We start from the raw sequence: 21,391 nt of genomic DNA, 5'->3' as shown, positions 1-21,391 counted from the left end.
ACATTGACTTGGGCTGTCAAAAGAAACCACTGACCTTCTGTGACTTTTACCATTTAGCCTTTTCAGTGATGACGACGATGAGGGCTTGTTTAACTCGGCCGCTCCCAAATTGGGAAAGACAGCGAAACTCTTGGCCAGGAAGGAGGAAGAGGAGGAGGATGATGAGGAGGAAGTGGTAAGTGAGGTGCTGACTACTGGAACAGTGAAATGAGGCGAGAGCCCTAAATAATGTTGATGTGCACGATATGAAGTGGTGTGAGTGTTTCAATCCCTGAAGAGTGGGAACTGTTTGGCTCTACAAGAGCCCAGCATATCTTTTACATTCAGGTGGGTTTAGAGATGCACAAAACCTAGTTTTGTAAGAATGGGTACGGTATCTAGAAGAGTAAACCCTTTATGCATTAGCTGATGTGGCCGGTATTGACCCCTGCCTCCTGCCCATCCTCAATGAAGGGTTCTTCTGGTCTTGTCCCACACGCTGGGGAGAGGACAGCCCAAAGAGCGGCTTCTGTTACATGGCTGGTTAGTAGCACCAGGTAAATATATCAACAGATTGAAACCCACTAATCTTTGAAGACCTGGGACAACAGAAGCCTGTGGCTCATCCTCTTAGATTTTGTACAGTATTGTGCAAAAGGATGTACATCAATCCGGTTGAGAATTTGTGGCTGGACTTGAAAAGGGCTGTTCACTCATGATCCCCACACCATTTGACAGTGTGTGCAGTTTTGTAAAGAAGAATGAGGAATAATTGCAGTGTCCAAATGTGTAAAGCTGATAGAGACCTATCCACACAGAATCAAGGCAGTAATTGCTGCCAAAGGTGCATCTACTAAACACTGACTTGAAGGGGGTGAAAACTTAACCAATCAATTATTTTGTGTTTTATATCTGTAATTAATTTAGATTACTTTGTAGGGATGTTTTCATTTTGTCATGAAAGTCTTTTTCTGTTATCTGTGTCAGAAAAAGCCAAGTTAAAACCACAATGATTCAATGTTGCAAAACAATACAACATGAAAACTTCCGGGGTTGGGGTACTGTATCTGTCCCTAAGACTTGTACAGTACAGTAGATGAATCTTGGCCATAGTGAGGAACTAACCCCTCGACCCTTTCTTAAGAAGATGGTGAGGGTTACTATTTTGGTTTGTGTTGGCCAGTGAGCAACGTATTCCCAAGTATAAAATACCGGACCCGTTAGAAAAATTATAATTGAAACCCTTTTTATTCCCCAGAAGCTTGTTTGGTGCATTTGAATACTGAATACCGTGTGATTTAGCATTGTTTTTCCTTCTCAGAGTATGAAGGGTCGGCCACCACCAGCACCACTGTTTGGGGATGATGAAGATGAAGATGACTTTGACTGGCTGGGATGAGATTGTGTTTTGATGCTGCAGTAGAGTTACTGAGGAGAAGTGGTTTGAAAGGACTTCAAGGTGAATCCAACACCTTTCTGGAAAACCTTGCTTCTACAGTGCTTATTCTGATGGAACTTCACATTCCAAGAGTCTTCATTTTTTGTAACCTGCTGGTCACAGCCTCCTGGTGTGAAGCTGTGTCCCTAGTCAGCACTGAATGAACCTGTGGATGAAAGTGCACTAACTCTGATCAAAATTGGTAGTGTTCCTGAACAGTATATGACTTTGATTTTATTTCTAATCCTTGCCAGATCTCAGTCGATCTTTATCGCTGTGACAGTATTGTTCTTAGGCAGCTTGAATCCAACTATCACTGTGTCCATCAGTTAGCTTGTGAATATTTTTCCCTTGATTTTCATCATGTCGAATTGTTTGAGTGACAGTGAGAGGAACACCATCCTTGTCCTGTGTGTTGGGTAGAATTCAGCCTTCATTCACAATAAAATGATCCCTGTGCCTTAACCTTAGTTGCTTGGCCCAGCTCTTCCATTTTCATGACTGTTCCTCGCATGCTCGGGGTTTCCGTTTGGAAGCCTTCATTCCCAGAAGTCAATGTTAAATTGCTCTTTCCATTAACGGGTTGCTTTCCATTTAAAAGTAACTGGTTAGCAGCTCCATAAAAGGAGCACAGCCATGATTAAATAAAGAAGGATGCTTCAACATGTTTGTGACAGGAAGACATTGTCTAAAATCATTTGTTTTGAGGCCTTACTGCTCAGGAGAAAAGATTTTTAGTTCTGCCACAACTCCACCAACTGAAATGACTTGAACTATGTTTTCTTCTTCTTCTCCTGTTTGCCCCCAGTAGTATCAGTTCAGTTAGTTGTTTGCTCTGTAAGAGGGCAGCTACACACTTGGCTATCCAGTCTAGAGAAAAAGTCCTGTACTGATAGTGTTGGATTCACTAGCTCCTTGGTGCCCATTGTCACTTCTTCAGGCAGGAGCATGACACCACCATATTGAAGCCACAAGTCAAATTAAAATGGTTCTTCCTCTTTTCCTGCTGGTTTAATTGATACAAAACACTGCCATAGTTAACAGGGGTACAGTGGTTAGCAGGCTGAGAGCTGAATTCTAACCTTGATTTTGGCAACTAATGAGACCAATTAATAGTTGATTCATGGATTAGGATGAACAAGACAGTCCGCTGCTTCTGTCAGCTGAAGCACATCTGTTGTTCTGATTCTCTTTCCCGTAGCCTCTTGTTACTTGAACTCTGGATTTCTATTACCCCTTGCCATAGGGGACTTGCCAACGTGATTAGTATCTTTTTCAAGTACTGTATAATTGTGAACTCACTGGCTTAGATTATCTTGAGAAATGCGAGTACTTCCCTTGGTTAGTGCCAGGAAGCTAAGTGCACAAGTGGTGTGAATGCAGAAACCCTGAACTTCCTCATGGAGGGTTACTGGGACTGACTGACCACACATTGGACTCGACATAGGGTCCACAACAGGTTCAACAACTCCATGCACCAATGGCTTTTAGAGGCAAGCTTCAATTAGCCTTAGACTTTTTAATTAAAATAACAAACAATGGAAAATTATTTAATGCAATGGATGTGATTTTAAATTTGTTGATTTTTAATATTTTGAACAATATTGAATGTTGAGACATTTGTAAACGATGACATTCTTTGCCAGCTGATACAGTCCCAGCAGATGGTTATGAAGACACGATTGTGGATGAGATTTGATTTTCCTTGCCTTGTGATGCCTGAGCTTTGCTGGGTTGTTGGATCTGACTTGACGGGCAGAGTTGTTGCTTCAAGATCCAGGCAGTGCATACTTGCTGTGGGAGCTGTGCTACCTCTGGGAAATCTGGGAATGATTTGTTAAAGTGGAGGCAGATGCAGGCTCAATTCAGAGTGATGTGTATAAAACTTGGCTCATATTTAAATTGAACTCGTTCTCAGTCATTGTTTTTTTCAGTTGTAATTATGGAGGGTGACTGCCTGTCTTGTTCTTCAGGAAGGTACCACCTAATCCTCTAGTTTATCTGCAGAGGCAGTTTCCTGGCTGATATAATCTATTATCAGTGTTGGATGCTGGGTTTGCTGAAATAGCTCTGAAAACAGACATAGTAGAACAGGAAGAGGCTACTTAGACCCTCCCTCCATCATCCAGAAGATCGATCTTGTCCTGTAACTTACACCCGTCGCGTTGTGGTTACAAGTGACCCGGGTTTAATTCCTACTGCTGTCTGTAAGGAGTTTGTTCATTCGCCCCATGACCACGTGGGTTTCCACTGGGTGCTCCAGTTTACTCCCACGGTACAGACATACTGGTTAGTAGGTTAATTTGTCATTGTAGGTTGCCCGGTAATTAGGCTGGGGTTAAATCAGGGGTTGCTGGGCAGTGCATGTTGAAGGGCCTGCTCCGTGCTGTGTATCAATCAATAAATAAATTCTCATTACCTCTCAACTCTGACTCTGCCTTTAATATACACAGTGCTCCTACTCCTCATTCTTGTTGTTCTCCCAGTTACAGCTGAGGTCCTCTAACGGGGCAGTTAATAAAAATACTCCATTGTGATTGGTGTGAAGCGTTTCCAGCAAATCTGAATGATCAGCAAGAGTACCCTCTGTTCTGAGGACGATCCCAGGCTATGTCAAAATCAAAGCAAATCACACAAGCAGAATTTGTCCTTTATTGGAACAGTATAATTTTTCAATATGTATAATTGTAGGATTGGAATTCATAGCATACAGCCATACAAGTGCAAATATTCTGCATATGACAATAAATTAAATATCTACTTTAAAAACATGCTTTACATTCATAGGATAAAGGAGCAGATCAGGCCATTCACTACACCACCACTCAATCATAGCTGATTCCCCCCCCCCCCCCATTCTCCAACCTTCTCCCCATAACCCTTAACCCCTTTACCAACTATCAAGTTCTGCCTTAAATATACCCACTGTTTTGGTCTTCACCTTCCTTTGAGATAAACCTTACATCATGTAACATGCATTTTGATAGCTTTTGACACAGGATATCATTGAAGGCACAAGGAGCAGTGGAGGCACTGGGTTGTAAAACCCCTCTAAAGCCTGAAACAGGACAGAAAGTGGGAAAGGAAGACTTGCATATACTTTTCCTTTCACGGAGAGATAAGAATTAGATCTCAGAGCACAACTGGAGTTTGGGTGGGGAAAGGCAGGACTGTGGAACAGTAGTGAGGACAGATAAATATATCTTGAGACAATTGGGTGTTAATTCTGAAGTTTGTAAAAACTAAAGAAAGATGTTCTGAGAAAAGTAACCAAAATATGCTGTCAAATAAGACTACACAAACAACAAAACACCACCAATGGGACGGGGAACAGCAGCACCAGGCAATTCTGTTTCAGCAGTTATTTACTTATCCATTACTAGCTGTGGACAAGGAGGATAATCGGTTGAGAGAGCCTGTCTCCAGCAAGTGATTCAGGGATAGGAAATGAGGGGAGAAGTCTAGTTTTGCACCTGATGCTTATCAGTCCAAGCATCAGGAGATTAAATTTGCCTAGCACATTCAACAGTGAAAGAACGTGGTACAATTGTGGCTCTTCACATCAATAAACAAGAGAAAAACTAGCTTTCAATCTGTTGCACAATTAAATGTTTTAGCTGGATAAATGTTTTTTTTAAAATAAGTTTACTGTCTGTAGTCTATATGTTGTTGCATTACAGGTCAGGAGGAAAATTACACCTGCCTGACCTTACCCACTCTATGCAAATGCCTTTGTAGATGTAATATTTCAAACTGCTTCATGGATCATTTGGATGAGGTTAATCAGCACAGGAGACGCGGTTCAGAGTGACGGAGCCAATGTGGCTTCACAGCAGATCCGTTACACCAGCTCCCAGTTTCATTCCAAGTAGCTCCACGCACATCTTTCGGCAGTGTGCGGCAGCAGGAGAAGTCGTGTTTTAGTTTTCTATTCCATTTTCTCTGTCTATGCAACCACTTATTGAGAAAGCAAGTTACTACAGCACAAATCCATGCGAGCTCAACGTTGGCCAACTCACATCCTTGCCATTACAATGGAGGCCTGAGCAGGTGTAGATCGTCCATCCAGGAAGACATCAAGCCAGTCTAGGAGGAGTTTATGCCACAGTTTTACTGAAAGTAAACATCTTTGGGGTGGGGGTAAAGGGGAGGTGTAAGGCACCGACAGGAGGTGGTGGCAGATCTGTGGGACAATGACACACAGTTAATAACTGATAAAAGTATCAAAAGCAAACAATCCCTGACAGCAGCTCATCTCAGAACAAGGTCAGTCAGCTGTCGCTACAGCCAGGATCCCACAACCCTACTCATATTTTCATTGTTGAGAACCACGGAGGGACGTGGTCAGGAGTCATTAAGAGGAATATAATTGAAGGGGAAAATCAGGAGAATAATCCAAGGATACAGATTTTAGGTTAATCAAGTGTTGACTTGCTTTCAAATCGTGTTTTAACAGTTGCAAATAAGTTCTCATGATTTTGGCTAATGAGGCAGTTGGAAATGTGTGCAATCGATACTAATGGACCGGACTTTTATTTCTAATATTGAAGTCATTCCAACTTATTGCAGGTTATACAGACTGCCTGACATGCAGTCACCATTATAGGCTAAACTGATCACCCTTTTCAAATAAATATTACAATAGCCCACAGGACAAAATATCCTCAACCCTTTTTAAATTGGATGTGTATTCACCTCTCCGCAAGAACAGTGATGGCACTTCAGTTTGCATCAGAGAAAAACCTAGAGTGGTCCGTGGGTTTTGGGGAAGTAAAAGAACATGGGTGAATGCCCTTGGTGTTGGTTATGGAGAGGGCACTGGGAGATTAGGGGGTGTATTAGGGGACTGGTGGAGGATATGGAGAGAATGTTTGCATCCTTGGCTGGGTTTTGAAGAGGTGGAAGTTGTACCCCAGGGGTGGTGATAGGGCGAAAGCTGGAGGTGTGCTGGGGGAGATGATACCACAACTGTGCAGGTCCCCTGCTGCAGTTCCGCACAAACCTGAAACTGCAGGGAGGTTAGTTAATCCAGATTTGCAGGCTGCTTTATGCTAAACCTACCTGTGAGCACACAAACGTTGAATAGGAACAAAATGCCACTCAAGATGTACGATACATGCGAATCTTTTGTTTGATTTCCTTCCGGCAGAGAGGGCAAGTGTGCAGCTCCATCCCGCACATGTGGCAGCAGCAAACGTGGCCACACATCAGGAAGATCATCTGACTCTGGAACACGGAGAGAGGCTATCAGTCCTTCACCCACCCAAGTATGGGGGCATCTCTTGCTTAAGTTTCAGTTTGGACACTTCACTAAATGGCCACTTCTCTACAGAACTGCTGAATGTGGAGTCCACACTTGCTCCTGGGCTTGAGCGGTCTCGGAGAAATGGGTTGTAGCGAAGGGTGGCTCCAGCTGCGCTTTCTAAGCCAACAAACCCTACCATCTAAAAGTGCATCAGATAGATGCAATGACAGCAGCTCCAGCAAGTCCAAGACACATTTCCTCACAACATTGCAAAGAAATACATTGTTACTCTATCCATTATAGAACTCCACACTTAACAACATTATTACAGGACCTTAAATCTTTAGTTACGGGCACTGAGTGACAAAGTCTACAATCTTTGCACTTTGATGCAGAATGGTTTTTAACAATATGGAGTCAATAAAAGGAAAAGAATTCTCAAAATCTGAATGAAAATATAAATGGCTGAGGTTACTAGACCCTTAACACCATGTGGATTAGTACCACCTTTGCACCATCAGTGCTAATCCTGCCTGTTTATCCTCTTTCTATTCTCCACTACCTCTTCTTGGTAACCAGCTTTCTCTTGAGTAAGTCCCTCAATCATGGTTATACAGGCTGCATATTAAATATACAAGTGTAAAGTTTGGAGTTTTAAAGGTAGCAGCTCAAAGTATATTTATTCATCACACTTTTGCCGTCTGGTTTGGAAGTGTTTAGCGCTGGTGACACCAGACAAACATTGGAGTTACACAATGGTTTCATTGTGACAAATATTAAACTATATCAAACACAATTCTGACAGCTTTGATTCTGCGCAGCATAGGAGTTAAAAGGGTGATGACTATATCACTGTTTGTGCAATGGCATTATCTGAGTAGGTACAAGCACCTGACTCTGTTTTTAAACCCAGTTCTCGTCGGAGATCTTGGCTGAGCAACAGGCAACAGGACCCCTTTTCCATTCATTGACTCTTATGATGGGTTCACACTATTTCAAGGTAGAGTAACAGCAAAGCTGTCTGCCTTTAATTTTCCTCAGCAAAATGCCTTGGACTTTTTAAGGAAAGCGACTAACACATAGACATCCAATGCAGTAATACATGATCGTTTACCACAGTGGATCCAGGGATCCAGGCTTCTTTTCGTGATTTGTTGGTGAGCTTACCTCGCGCTCCATGCAGACGACACATTCTGACTGAGTCAACACTTGTTCAGAGACTGGTGCGCTGGGTTCTACTGGACTAGAAGGTCCTGCTTCATCCTCTACAGGAGCACTGGCTTGTCTCTCACCCAAATCATCAGCAATATTCTTTGCTGGGACAGGTGGAGATCTCCAATCTACAAAATCAAATTACACGAGTAATCAGGCGAGGATCTTTATTTCATGAAAGGCAACCAATGGCACCCATTCTGTCTGCCGAAGGTCGGCAACGTAGACGGCATTCCCTGCCTACACCCCTTAGTGAAACACCACACGTCCATCATCAGAAGACATGGAAACAGGAGCGAGGAATAGGTCACCTGTCCCTCATCCCTGCCCCACCGATCAGTGTGGCCGTGACCAAACTATCCCAGGATTCTATCAACCCTACGTAGTCTCCAATTCCCCGAACTCTCAAATATTCATCTAACTGTGTCATACATCAAACTGCTCCATATTCGGCCCATTGAGTCTGCTCTAGAATCCCATCGTGGCTGGTTTATTAACCCCCACTTCCCCCCATAACCTTTCATGACCTTACTGATCAAGAACCTATCATCAACTTTGAATGCTCCTAATGACCTGGCCACAGATTCACCACCCTCTGGCTCAATAAATTCTTTAAAAATAATGCCAAGGAATTGTTCACACACTAGAACAGGGATGGGCAAACTACGGCCCGCGGGCCATATAATCCGGCCCGCAGAACTTGATGAAATATTAATAAACCTTGTTAATGTTTTTTCCCCCGCAATTCTGACGCTTTCCCAGTAGATGAAGCACTCTATATACGTTTGTGGCGACCCATTTCCTGGCACATCCGAACCGGCTCACAATTAGCCAGCGTTCCGGCCTGCGGGGATTTGCGAGCACAGAGCTTTGGAGCCTCTGTGCCACATGGGGCAGATTGAGGGAGGCTTAAAAGTGAGGCTGGGGATTTCGAATAAAGTTTTTTTCTTCGACTGCAGTTACCGACTCCGTGTCGTAATTTTAGCGCTGCATGTAGCACACCGCTACACATTGACCTTTGTTGAGGTGCAGCGTATTACTCCACATTTGCGCTTTACTCTTTGTTCGGCTCGACCTATTTGTGTGAACAGGCGTTCAGCGTCATGAACATCAACAAAGCCAGCCACAGATCCAAGTTAACTGACCAACACCTCAGATCCATCCTGAGAATCGCTACAACAAAACTAAATCCAGACTTTGATGCGCTGGCTAAAAAGGGAGACCAACAACACTGTTCCCACTGAAATTAAAAATAAGTTTCTTCGTTGTGTAATGTAAAAAATGCATTTGAAAATATTTTTTTTCAATAAGCCTTACATGTTAGATGTCATTTCCGTTAAGTGATGGACATGAGTAGTGCGCAGGTATACGTACGTTCTCAAAATAAAAAATGCGCTCCAGATCAAATAACGCACTCCGCATACTGGCGCGCTGTCACTGTTCTGTCTTTGTGCTGGTCGTTGTTGAGTTTTGGCACAGGGGACAATTGAATAAGAAGGAGCAGGACAAGTAGACCTGCATCTCCTACCGTTTTTGAAATAAAGAGAGTCAGGAGGAGAGTGATGATGATAATATCTTGAAGGATAACAGAATTTTCAGTGCTTTAAAATAATAACTGTTACTATTAAAAAAAGCTGTATTTTATTCATTTAGTTTTCAGTGTTTTAAAAGTCATTTCAATAAATAGCTAAATACCATGGGACTTCAAAGACAGATATTTTGTTGTAATGCATTTGTTCATTTTCAATTGAAATTAAAGCACATGTTTTCTACATATCCCATGATATTTTATTTTCTCTTATGTGGTGTATTACTATCTGCTCCTGGTCCGGCCCCCCTGTCAAATTTTAGAACCCTTTGTGGCCCACAAGTCAAAAAGTTTGCCCAGCCCTGCACTAGAATGTAGTCAGACCAGTAAACAGTCAGCTGTTAGCATTGTAAATTCCACGGAAAAGCTGTTTCGCACAAGGTTGGGTTTTATCTATTGAGCAACATGCAGCATTAGTCGCGGGCCTTCGGGGTGTTTACTGAGCAGCCACTGCTGTTTGTAAAACATTGTGCTCGAGGGAAACGGGGGAGAGACTGAAGTGTGGCTACCTTCTGCAGGCAAGAGCTCCTGCACACGTCCGAGGATGGCACGCTGTAGCCTGCTCTCTTTGACTCCAACCTGTAGACAGAGAACACCTTGGTCTTAGCACTCCACCTACACACTCACAGTAATGTTCTACAGCCACAGTGAAGTCCAGCACCACATGGGGTTGGCTGTCTGTTGGGCAGAGGCTTTCCTTTCTCAGGGGGTGGACCATCTGCATGTGGCGCTCCCGTGACACTAGACGAATTTTGAGGTATTCTAGTACCAGGTGACTTACAGTCTCCCCACGGAACAGATCTGCTACCACCATACATAAATGGCAAGGGTTTTACTCCGTAATCCTCACTCATTGTCTCAATGATACAGATCTGTTATCAACCAATTTACCACCTCCCAATGATTATGGAAGAGCTCGTTCACACATCATCCCAGCATGGCCACTCACCATCATTTCCCTACCTCATTACTTTGGACTGGGGGAAGGGTATCCCTCCTCACCACCATCTCCCAATGAGTTGAGGGATTGGTCACCTCCCACAGCCCCATACTGTCAAACCACAGGGTGTTGCCCGTTCATTACTAGCCACGGTACCTGCTGTAGGTCCTCCGCCGTCATGTAACGCAGCATCTTCAGGGTGATCCGATGGTGGGCAAACAGGGGCAAGTAATGATCTGCTGAGAGTTCGGTCAACAGGTCCACCAGTGCTTTCTCCACACCCTCCTCCTGCACAGGGTCACACGTTAAAGGTTATCAATCTGACTACAAAGTGGTTGGGGGAAACTACAAACAAAATGCCGAGGATTGTGTTGGATGTGGTTGTGGGGTAGCTGAGGTCGTCAATGGAGAAATACTTCTCAGAGTAGCTGGGACAACATGCTTTGAATCTCCTGACCCAGCATTCCCAACTTAGATTCACGCTTGCTCCAAACTTGCACAGTTTGTGTCAGACTGCTTCAGAGTATTGCCTGCTTTGTTTCAGCATACCTGTTTCCAACCATGCCCGAATCGGGCCATAATCCAGCACGGGAACAGGCTCTTTGGCCCATCGTATCTATGCTGGCCATGAAATGCCCAAATTCACTCTACACTAATCCAAATTACCAGCACTTCAGGCTTTCGTGATCCAAGATCTCATCCAGAATCACAACACTTCTTAAGTGTGGTGCGGGTCTCCACCTCAACCACCTCCTCAGGCATTGCGCTCCAGGTCACCACGAGACCCCCTCTAACCACTGAACCACCGTCCCTCCTGAAAAAAGCCAGGCTCCATCCCACACAGCACCTTTACAAATCAACAGTCACTGCTTCAGCAATTCCTGAGCACTGCTGCTGCTGTTGGCGTGGAGTTTGCACGCTCTCCCAGTGACTGCATGGGTTTCCCCGGGTGCTCCTGTTCTCTCCCACGTCCCAAAGACGGGCTGTGTGGCTGATTAACCGGCTTTGTGTCAATGGGTGCAGGAGAGTCGAGATACCGATGGGCAGAGGGAAAAAACTGGAGCACGAGATTGATGGGAGGGCTAGAATGTGTTGAATGGCCTCCTTCGTTGTCTTAAAATGGGACTGAGAAGTGAAGGGCTGCAACATCCAACTCAACAAGCTAGTCAGTGTTGGAGCAGACTGATCTCCAGGTTTTCACATGACCTGAGGCCCAGACCCTGCTCCCAATGACAAACCACCAGTTTGGGTCTGATTCAGTTGATGGAACAGAACAGCCAACCCAGTACAAGACCAGGAGAAACTGCTTCCCATCTCGAAAAGTTCTTTCCACCACCCATACTGGCTTTTAGAACATGAACAAGAGTGAGGTTTAAATGTGGTCACCGGTTGTAAAGGGCAGGCGGACAAGACAAGCAACTGCCACTGTCCTGCATCTGCAACCGTGTAATCAGCAGATTCTCACCTGTGCTCGAAGGGACAGGGGCTTCTTGTCCATCAGGCGCTGGTACTGAATAAGCCAGTAATTCTCCTGACTGGTCTCGTGTTTCTTCTGCATCTCCACCTGAAAGAGAAACAAAGTGCAGAAATCCATCCCCACCGCCACCACAGAATCCACTCCATCAGCTCCCATAACCTTCATCAAATTTCCCAGCCCGCTGCACTCCATGGGATCCAACGCCTGAAGTTAGGCCGTAAGGCAAGTTAATAAGCATCAGGTCAAGAGATGCTAGCAGTGAACATGTTGAGACTGAGGGTGGGGGGCCAGTTGTCGACAGTTCGGGTCAAGACCCCATGTCAGGACTGTGTATGAGGACGGGAGGTCGTTGGTATTAAGAAAGGGACAGGGATGAGATGGGTGCAGCAGGTGATTGGAGGGGGGAAATGGGCCGATGGAATCGGGAGGAGCTGGACGGTGAAATACCAGTGATAAAGTTCAGGTAATGCAGCTGGCCACAACCAGTAACGCAGTGCCCTGTGCTGAATCCCCAGTGATAACCAGAAACACACCAGTGCTCCTGTAGAGTTGTACAAGTCCCACCATTACCACTCCCAGACACACGTACCAGCAGGTCCCCCAGCTCCTTCTCCCGCAACTTCTTTTCCTTCAGAAGCTGCTGCAGGAGGTCAGTCAGCGCCTGCCGTTCGCTCACCAGGTTTTCCTGCATGTGACAGAAGCAACAACAAGCAGAGAGGGGTGAGCTTCTGTATTTACCCACCTCACAGACCCGTTGAACGGGATTTTTGTACATCAGTAATGACAGTGGACATGCGAAGGTGGAGGAACACTTTGGAGCAAACAGACCAAGAGGCTGGAGCACTTGGATCAGCGACTCCTGTGGAGGAGAAGGTTTAGATAGAGGCCGAGAGAGAAGCAGAGATTGCCCTTGTGGCTGGGTGACAGCACAGGTCAGAGGCACAGGGTGGGTGCAGACTTGGGTTAGTAATACATTAATCAAAAGCAAGGGTTCATCAACAGTTGAAAACAAAAGCCAAGATGAAGATCTGGGTAAAAGGTGAGGGTGATGGGTGAAATGTGGAGTGAGGGTGAATGGCACGGGAGGGAGGTACTGTGCACTCCTTTCTATGAAAGTACATAGGCTGTCGGCTGAAGTCACTGGACAGAGTGGGAAGAATCACTGTCCAAAGGTTCAAGACGTTATGAAAGATGCACTAACGCAGCTCTAGAGTTGCTTTACACAGGATTCAGATCATCCACAAACTGTGGTGTTTGTGAGATTTCCACCCTACCTGAAGGTTCTCCAAGTCACTCTCTCTTCTGTCTAACTCGAGATGTGTCAGCTGCATTAACTCATTCTCAATCAATTTGATCTGAATGATTCAAAACAAACAATAGAATGGGTTGATTAGACACAGGTGGATGGTGAGAGGTTGGTTCACAAGCCACCAGCAGCACGCTAGAGGGCTCAACAATGACAAGAAGTAACTTCTGCATGGGATGAAGGAAGTGGCTGGTGTTGCGGAGATGCAGCAAAGTGGTCGTGGATTTCCAGTTGTGCTCCACAGGGCAAGTCAGGTACAGACGGTTAAGACCATAAGACACAGGAGCAGGATGAAGCCATTTGGCCCATCTAGTCTGCTCCAACCCCAATTACAGCCTTCTGGAGAAGGGGACTAATCAGGGTCAAACCAGGATTAGAGACGTGGGATGCCTCAGTCTGAGCAATCCCAAACCATTGTTAGCATTGGTGTGAATGGAAAACGTTCAGACCACAAGATATGAGTACAAGTAAACCATCTGGCCCAACGAGTTTGCTCTGCCATTTCATCATGGCTGATATTCTGAATTCAACTCAATTCAGATATTTCCAACTCAACCCCATTCTCCCGCCATTCCCACTGTAGCCTTTGATGCTATTAACCTCCGCTTTAAACGTGGCAAAGAATTCTCAGATTCAGCACCCCCAGCTACTGAAATTCTTCCGAGTGTCTGTTCTAAAGGGATGTCCTACCCTGAGGCTGTGTCCTCTGGTCCTACACCTTCCCACTACTGGAAACATCCTCTCCACATCCACTCTATCTGTGTCCTCTGGTCCTACACCTTCCCACTATTGGAAACATCCTCTCCACATCCACTCTATCTGTGTCCTCTGGTCCTACACCTTCCCACTATTGGAAATATCCTCTCCACATCCGCTCTATCTGTGTCCTCTGGTCCAACACATTCCCACTATTGGAAACATCCTCTCCACATCCACTCTGTGTCCTCTGGTCCTACACCTTCCCACTATTGGAAACATCCTCTCCACATCCGCTCTATCTGTGTCCTCTGGTCCTACACCTTCCCACTATTGGAAACATCCTCTCCACATCCACTCTATCTGTGTCCTCTGGTCCTACACCTTCCCACTATTGGAAATATCCTCTCCACATCCGCTCTATCTGTGTCCTCTGGTCCAACACATTCCCACTATTGGAAACATCCTCTCCACATCCACTCTGTGTCCTCTGGTCCTACACCTTCCCACTACTGGAAACATCCTCTCCACATCCACTCTATCTGTGTCCTCTGGTCCTACACCTTCCCACTATTGGAAACATCCTCTCCACATCCACTCTATCTGTGTCCTCTGGTCCTACACCTTCCCACTATTGGAAACATCCTCTCCACATCCGCTCTATCTGTGTTCTCTGGTCCTACACCTTCCCACTATTGGAAACATCCTCTCCACATCCACTCTGTGTCCTCTGGTCCTACACCTTCCCACTATTGGAAACATCCTCTCCACATCCACTCTAGGCCTTTCAATAGTCGTAAGTTCCAATAATATCCAGCTCTTCTAAACTCCTGTGAGTAGAGACCTTTCAATTCTTGTGAGCCTCCTCTGCACCCTCTCCAATGCCAGTACATTCTTTCTTAGATACGGGGCCCAAAACTGCTCACAATACTTCAGGTGTGGTCTGACCAGTGCCTTATAAAGTTTCAGCATTTCATCCTTGTTTTTATATTCCAAACTCAGACACTTCTCACATTTTGGAACATTATCCAGTTCTGCCTCTGCTTTCATTGATTCTCACCTCTGTGACGCTCACCTCAGTCACCCTGCTGGTACCTCTGGGCCAGCATACAACAAAGTCCTGCTGCTGAGCTCTCATTTCTGCCCCACTCCACAAGCTTCACCTCCTCTGAAACTCTGTTGCGGATGCAAACTCTCAAACAAATTTAAAATATTCATCTTGTGTACTTTGGCCTCGCCTCTCCCCCATTATAACCACAATCCATTCTCCTCCCTTCCCTGACACACAATCTCTGCTCCCCTCACTCTGGACATTCCTGCCCCCATTACCCGTGAATCTACGTGCATGCTGCCTCCCCTTTCTTCAGACTCTGGTCACTCGCCTCTGATATTCCACTTCCTTCTCCTTGCCTTTCTGTGATCTGCGTTGGGACATTTGCTTCAAATTAAAGATAACTTAAATAAGTAGACCTTGCTAAATTAAGTTTAAAAATTAGGAAAATTCACAGCATTTATCTACTATACACATTGACCCTACCAATCACAAGTGATCATCTCAAATCAGAACTGTGCAGTTGATGAAACTGGTTGAAAAACCACCTTAACCATAACCAGATTCAGATGTACTTACCCTGCCACTTCTACCATTTACCCTCCCTTTCCCACCCCCTTCCAGGAATCACAGGAGATTTCTTACAAACAGAAGTCAAGAGCATTACAAGTTGAAGCCTCACTTCACAGATCTGACATAATAGCAAGGGTGTACAGAAGGGGTCCTGCACTGTCAGCGTGTAAACTTTTTGAGTTGTGGATTTGTCTCCCTGACCACTGGAAGAAAACAATGGAGTTTCTGATGTGTATTTAATAGGGTGTGTACTGGCAGAGTGACACAAGGCACCACATAGATTGTACGGTACGTGGGCATAGCTTAACATTAATCAGTCACAGGATCTGAGATACAAAGCCTGCAGGACCACACATCTTACACCAACAATGTTCAAACACTGCTCTCGCCTGCTAATACTCCTGTGCATGAACCTTTCGAACATTATGATCCAGTTGGAGCAGTGCAACGTTGCAGGCAGCAAGTTCAAGAGGTGAAGCATGGAGATGGCAAAATTAAACATCTGACATTTTCCACTCAGTGTATGGGATGGAACTATAGATCGGGCACTGCAGGGAACCTCTTATTTCAGGATGGGAGATCTGTAGTAACCCCACCGCCCAAACTCGTTACCCAGGCTGCAAACCTGTATTAAACTTCCCACCTGCAAGCTTTTTCCAACAAGGAGAGGAAACATGATTGTCAGGAAGAGGAATAAAATATATAAAGTCAGAGAAATAAAAAATATATATAGTTCACAAAAGAACAAAGAAGAGCATGAAAAAAGAGAAAAGAAATACACATTTTGAATTACAAGAACTACAGAATCAGTGGGTGTGTTCGGTACCCACTGTCGTGTCACTGGCTGAGTGTGCCTGGGATTGCTGGTTCACACAGCGCGATGCACTGTGCTCAGAGACTGAATACTCGCTGGGTCCACCACCCTTCCACAGCCAGTACCTGGGACAGGAAGACAGCATTCTACATGGCACCCTGCCCACTGGACCACACTCACCTGGTCTCTGATTCGTGTGTGCTCACTGTCCTTCTTCACCTGCAGTGCTTCAAATGCCATCTTCTGCATTTCAGCCTGTAAGCACACAAGAGCAGAGAATTTTCGGCACAAGAACTGCAATGTCATTCACTGGATTCGTGGATGTCTATAAATATCTGCTCCCAACCTACACCCAACACTGTGTTGTTCCAGTTTCCCCTCTTCTCATGCTCGGAGGTACTGAGTGCAACAGTAACCCCTCCAGTATGCCTGTGAATACTTTATTAAGATGCAGCTTGTCAGAAGGTTGTGGGTCGTGTCCTTCCTCATAGATGAGGCAGCGTACAGGACTGAGATAGATCGGCTGGTGGAGTGGTATTGCGACAATAAGCTTGCCCTCAGTGTCAGCAGGACCAAGGAACTGATTGTGGACTTCAGGAATGGGAAGTCAGGAGAACACACCCCGTCCCTCACTGAGGGGGTCAGCCATGGGAAGGGTGAACAGTTTCAAGTCCCTGGGTATCAACATCCCAGTGGGTCTGTTTGGTGGCCAACACGTTGATGCAATCATGAGGGAGACACACCGGTGGCTCTGCGTTGTCAGGAGTTTGAGGAGATTCGGAATGAGACCAAATGTCTATAGATGTCCGGTGGAGAGTTTTCAGACTGCTTGCATTGCAGGTTAGTATAAAGGCTCCAATGCAGGGATCACAAGCTTGCAGAGGCTTGTAGACTCACCAGCTGCATCACAGACACAACCCCCCCCCCCCCCCCCCACCACCAGAGGCCTCAAAAAGGCGGCATCCAAGGACAAAAGGTGCGGGCAATTGAAGACCCCCACTTAATGATTCAGGAACAGCTTATTTTCCTCCACCACCAAATTTCTGAATGGTCCATGAATCCATGAACCGTAGCTCCTTATATTTCCTTTTTGCACAAATTTAGTTTTGTAACTTATGGCAATCCTTATGCCTTCGCATCGCACTGTTGCCACAAGACAACAAACACTACATCATGTAAGTCAATGTTTTCAGCACCTGCAGTTTCTTGTGCATCTAAAACAGATTATTTACCATTTCTGCTTAAAGGACACAATTGTGCATAAAATGCCTGCCATGTATCCTTTATTAATGCAGCTGTTATCCTTTCAAAATGCTTCGGCATTTACAAATACAATTCTTTGTAAAAATATTTCCGTTCAAAGCTTCATATGCCTCCTCAGTCCTATTCAACCTGGTGGCAACCACAGCTCAGTAAGACACAGAGCAGACTGAACATACCTCACCAAGAATCTGCCCAATGGTCTTGTGCTGATCCAGCTGCTGAAAGGCCTGGATTTGCTGAAGTCTCCCATCCATTTGAGCCAGGCTGCAAAACAGAAGCCGAGAACACACTTGGACACTTCCATCTTTCACAAGCTACTGTCTGACACTGCCATGTCAAGTAACTAATCGGCCCGAGTTGTAGATTTTCTACCACACTCATGCAGCTTAAGGATTAAGCCAAGAGTAGGTTTACCTTGCTCCATTTCCTCAGCCTGCTGCTTTAGTATGGGAATGCCACTCCATTTGCACAAGGCTCACTGTTGTCATTCAGTTATATCTAACCCACATTTACCAACATCCCTCTCACTAAAAACCTCCACAATTTTACCCTGGACTACAACAGTATTTGTATTTCACAGATCCTTATCCACTTTACTTCCCTCCTCCTAGTCTACCCTCATTTTCCGCTACTTCCTCTCCCTCTTGTATGCATCTTGACTCCCATAAAACATACTCCCCTCCACGACTCATCCATTCTCAATTCCCACATCTCCCAATCCATTCTTTGTGCCTTTCACCTCATTAGTCCATCATCCTGGTGCCCAGCACTAATATTTGACTCTACCCCTATGGGTACCACATCTCCACCCTCTCCGCCCCCTAGCCCGGAATTACAGGATGACCAAGTAAGGAATGCTGGCGCATCCTCAACCCTGGAATCCTGAGGAACCTGGTGCACTGGCACATGGACAAGATTAACGAATGTGGCTGTGAATTGGGGAAGTGCTCATTCAGGCCCTTGAAAATGTAGGCACAGCAGAACAAAGAGCAGAGCGACTTGCCTGGCAGTCAGAGCCTCCACATTCAGAGGAAATGAAGAAAAAAAACAGGGAAAGAGAAAACAAACCCACGTGGACACCTGATACAGGCCAAGAAACCAAATGAACTAGAGTTGTAGAATTCAATGTTGAATCCTTCAGGCCGCAACCTGCCCAGAGAGAAGATGAGGTGTTGTTCCCTCACCCCTGCACTGGGCCTCACTGAGGCAGTGGGGGAGGCTTGGGCCCACAGCTGCCTTCGTGATCCAGACTAAGTGAGCAGTTGAAGCAGAAATTCAGTCGGGCTGGTGAGTGTGGCGGTACAGAGAACTGGTTGAGCCTCTGTTCAAGGAAGATGCAGAAAGCACGTAGTCCCATATTACAAGGGGTGGGGGTGTAAAGAGGATGGATGTCCAGGATAGGGATGAACCTGGAGAGATCAGGGATTTGGAAACAGGCTGTATGGTGGAGGGCATCAGAGGAATCACAGATACAGGTGGGTAGGAACTGGATCAGAGGAGAAAGGATAGAGTCAAGGTAGGAAGAGATACCATCAGTGAGACAAGAGCAGGCCAGAGCAATAAGTCTGCCAGGACAGTAAATCTTGTGGGTTTTAGACAGGGGATAGAAGTGCTGTTTGGGGCTGGGATATAAAGAGGCTGAAAGCTGAGGAGGCAAGGTCTCACTTTGAGAAAATGAGGTCCATAACTGTCTGGGAGATCGTGGCTTGACGTTTGAAGGCGGAATCATGATCCATAGGGAGGAAGCCACCCAGAACTGATGTCTGGCTTCTGCGAGATAAAGGTTAGTTCACCAGATCTCAGCATAGCCCACCCTTGGCAGTGTGTTTGCTGCTGATATTGGGGTTGGCTCTGAGTGAATGGAGCGATGTAAGGTCAGAGTGGGGTAGAGTGGAGTGTGAAAGGGGAGCAGAAAAGATAGCATTTAAATCACATCCACATTCAGCAATGAATATACCTAGAGAGGGTTAGTGCCTTGGGGAGGGTTCCAGGTAGATCAGGAGTACTGGAGGGTCACTGTGGTTTGGGTTTGGAAAGAAGGCAACTGACCAAAGAAATGGACGAAGAATCGGAGGTGGCAGAAGAAGTCAGTGTCAAGTTTGGAGTTAATTGAGATAGGGGTATAAGGGATGAAACCACGATATTTACTAAGGACTGATAATTATACTGGGGTGGATCTGTACCAAATGTACTTCAGTTTTACTTTCCTCTCCTGGGTCCATATCTGTTTTTCATTCTTACCTCACAAAGGTCTCTCCAATAAAATGTTCTAATTTCTTTCTCAACATCTCACCTCATTGCTTCCTTATTCTGGGTTCCCACAGTTTCTCCTTGTGGTGGTCAGATTGGCACCAGGGGCTGCAACACTAACGATGGTTCATTCTTTGTGGATGGTTTGCAATCTTTGGTGAGGCAGCACTGGCCTCCGACATCAGTACAGGGGTGACAGGGCTCCACATCAATCTAACCCATAAGACACAGCAGCAGAGTTAGGCCATTTGGCCCATCGAGTCTGCTCCACCATTCCATCACCCAATCAATCTGCAAACATTTCAGCAGTCGCTTAAAAGCAACCCAAGAGGTTCAGCGTAATGCTACCGCTGGGTTATTTGTACCTGGTGCTGGCTTCATCTACCAGCTGTTGTCTCTTCGTCTCATAGACCGTCTGCAGAATTTTGTTCAGGGTGCTTTCCGACAGCATCTCCTGCATAGCAGCTAAAAAAATGAAGAAGAGAGAGAAGGCATTTCTACCTTGCTAAAGTATTCCAGTGCACTTCACACTACAGTTATTAATCTGTGCCACTGTGGGAGCCATTATCTCACAGCTCCAGAGAACCTGGGTTCCTCTGGTGCTGCCCGTGTGGAGTTTGCATGTTCTCCCTGTGACTGGCGCTCCATTTCTTCCCCATCCCAAAAATGTGTGGGGTAAACGGCTGCTGCAAGTTGCCCTGGGGCTGGAGAGTTGCTTATTAATGGAATGCAGTGTCCTTAGATAGTTGAAGATCTGGGGTGTTGGACTTGTAGAGGGGGGGACTAGAAACAAGAGTAACTGGCTGAAGGGCACATAGCAGATGGGTGCACAGATCAGGATAGATATTTGCTGTAAGGAGATCAGCCAAAATACAACACAGAAGTACATAGAGAGGGCAAGAGACAGACACCTTGAGCTGAGTATTCAAGACAAGGGCAACTGTAATGCATTGATTTATTTCCTCTCATTTTTGGGACGTCCCATACTGAGCTAACACAGCCAGTCATGGTACGTCACTGTCAGGCTTCTCTGCTCCACAGAACAGCAGCGTTTCCCAAAAGACTCCAGTTTCACCAAAAGAGATATCATTGTGACCCCATTTTAGAACTATCTGAAGATGAAGTTTGCCTCACAAAGTCCAACCCCATGTCCCCGTTGTGAAACGTGGAAAAGGGCAAGTCCAGCCAACAGGGCTGTGGTGAAGCTGTGTAGGCCAATCCCCTGTACAGTGGATACAATGGATTACAGAGACATTGATGAACTCCAACCAGACCATCGACTTTGGACAATGGAGATGGGAGGTCATCATGGCCTATGTTCCACTGGGAGCTCAAGGGCCACGAAGAAGATGATGATGATGATGAAACTTACAACAACTCTAGCCTCTGTGCCTGGAACTTCGCTGTGACTAGTAAACACCTATTGCAGCATCCTAGGGAACACAGGTCCTTAACGTAGCATTTATGTAAATCTTCTATTACTTCAGGATACTCTGTGCCATGCTTGAGATTTAACTTGCATGCACCTCTCTTCACCTCCTGAGTCAGTGGGTGGGTTT

At 45.6% G+C, this 21,391-nt stretch overlaps 2 protein-coding genes across 13 annotated transcripts in view; one reads left to right on the top strand and one right to left on the bottom strand.

Annotated features, from left to right (window-relative positions):
* The window catches only part of fkbp15a (FKBP prolyl isomerase family member 15a), a 95,067-nt gene extending 91,224 nt beyond the window's left edge, over nt 1-3,843 (top strand). For all 7 annotated transcript variants that reach the window (XM_059994327.1, XM_059994326.1, XM_059994325.1 and 4 more), the window contains 2 exons: nt 58-175; nt 1,301-3,843. In XM_059994327.1, the coding sequence (XP_059850310.1) occupies nt 58-175; nt 1,301-1,378 (196 nt within the window). In that variant the 3' untranslated portion in view covers nt 1,379-3,843. The remainder of the gene's footprint in view (nt 1-57; nt 176-1,300) is intronic.
* A 208-nt stretch (nt 3,844-4,051) lies between these two features.
* Nucleotides 4,052-21,391, bottom strand: part of lrsam1 (leucine rich repeat and sterile alpha motif containing 1) — a 56,322-nt gene continuing 38,982 nt past the window's right edge. For 5 of the 6 annotated variants that reach the window (XM_059994333.1, XM_059994334.1, XM_059994332.1 and 2 more), the window contains 11 exons: nt 20,198-20,297; nt 17,759-17,846; nt 16,500-16,574; nt 13,154-13,234; nt 12,469-12,564; nt 11,868-11,966; nt 10,559-10,690; nt 9,972-10,041; nt 7,830-8,002; nt 6,479-6,643; nt 4,052-5,600 (listed from right to left, as the gene is read on the bottom strand). In XM_059994333.1, the coding sequence (XP_059850316.1) occupies nt 6,518-6,643; nt 7,830-8,002; nt 9,972-10,041; nt 10,559-10,690; nt 11,868-11,966; nt 12,469-12,564; nt 13,154-13,234; nt 16,500-16,574; nt 17,759-17,846; nt 20,198-20,297 (1,040 nt within the window). In that variant the 3' untranslated portion in view covers nt 4,052-5,600; nt 6,479-6,517. The remainder of the gene's footprint in view (nt 5,601-6,478; nt 6,644-7,829; nt 8,003-9,971; nt 10,042-10,558; nt 10,691-11,867; nt 11,967-12,468; nt 12,565-13,153; nt 13,235-16,499; nt 16,575-17,758; nt 17,847-20,197; nt 20,298-21,391) is intronic. The other variant, XM_059994335.1, reaches the window with a different exon arrangement.

This window comes from Hypanus sabinus, chromosome 18 (assembly GCF_030144855.1).
Source record: "Hypanus sabinus isolate sHypSab1 chromosome 18, sHypSab1.hap1, whole genome shotgun sequence".
NCBI classification, from domain to species: domain Eukaryota; kingdom Metazoa; phylum Chordata; class Chondrichthyes; order Myliobatiformes; family Dasyatidae; genus Hypanus; species Hypanus sabinus.
This window is presented reverse-complemented; position numbering and strand designations above follow the sequence as displayed.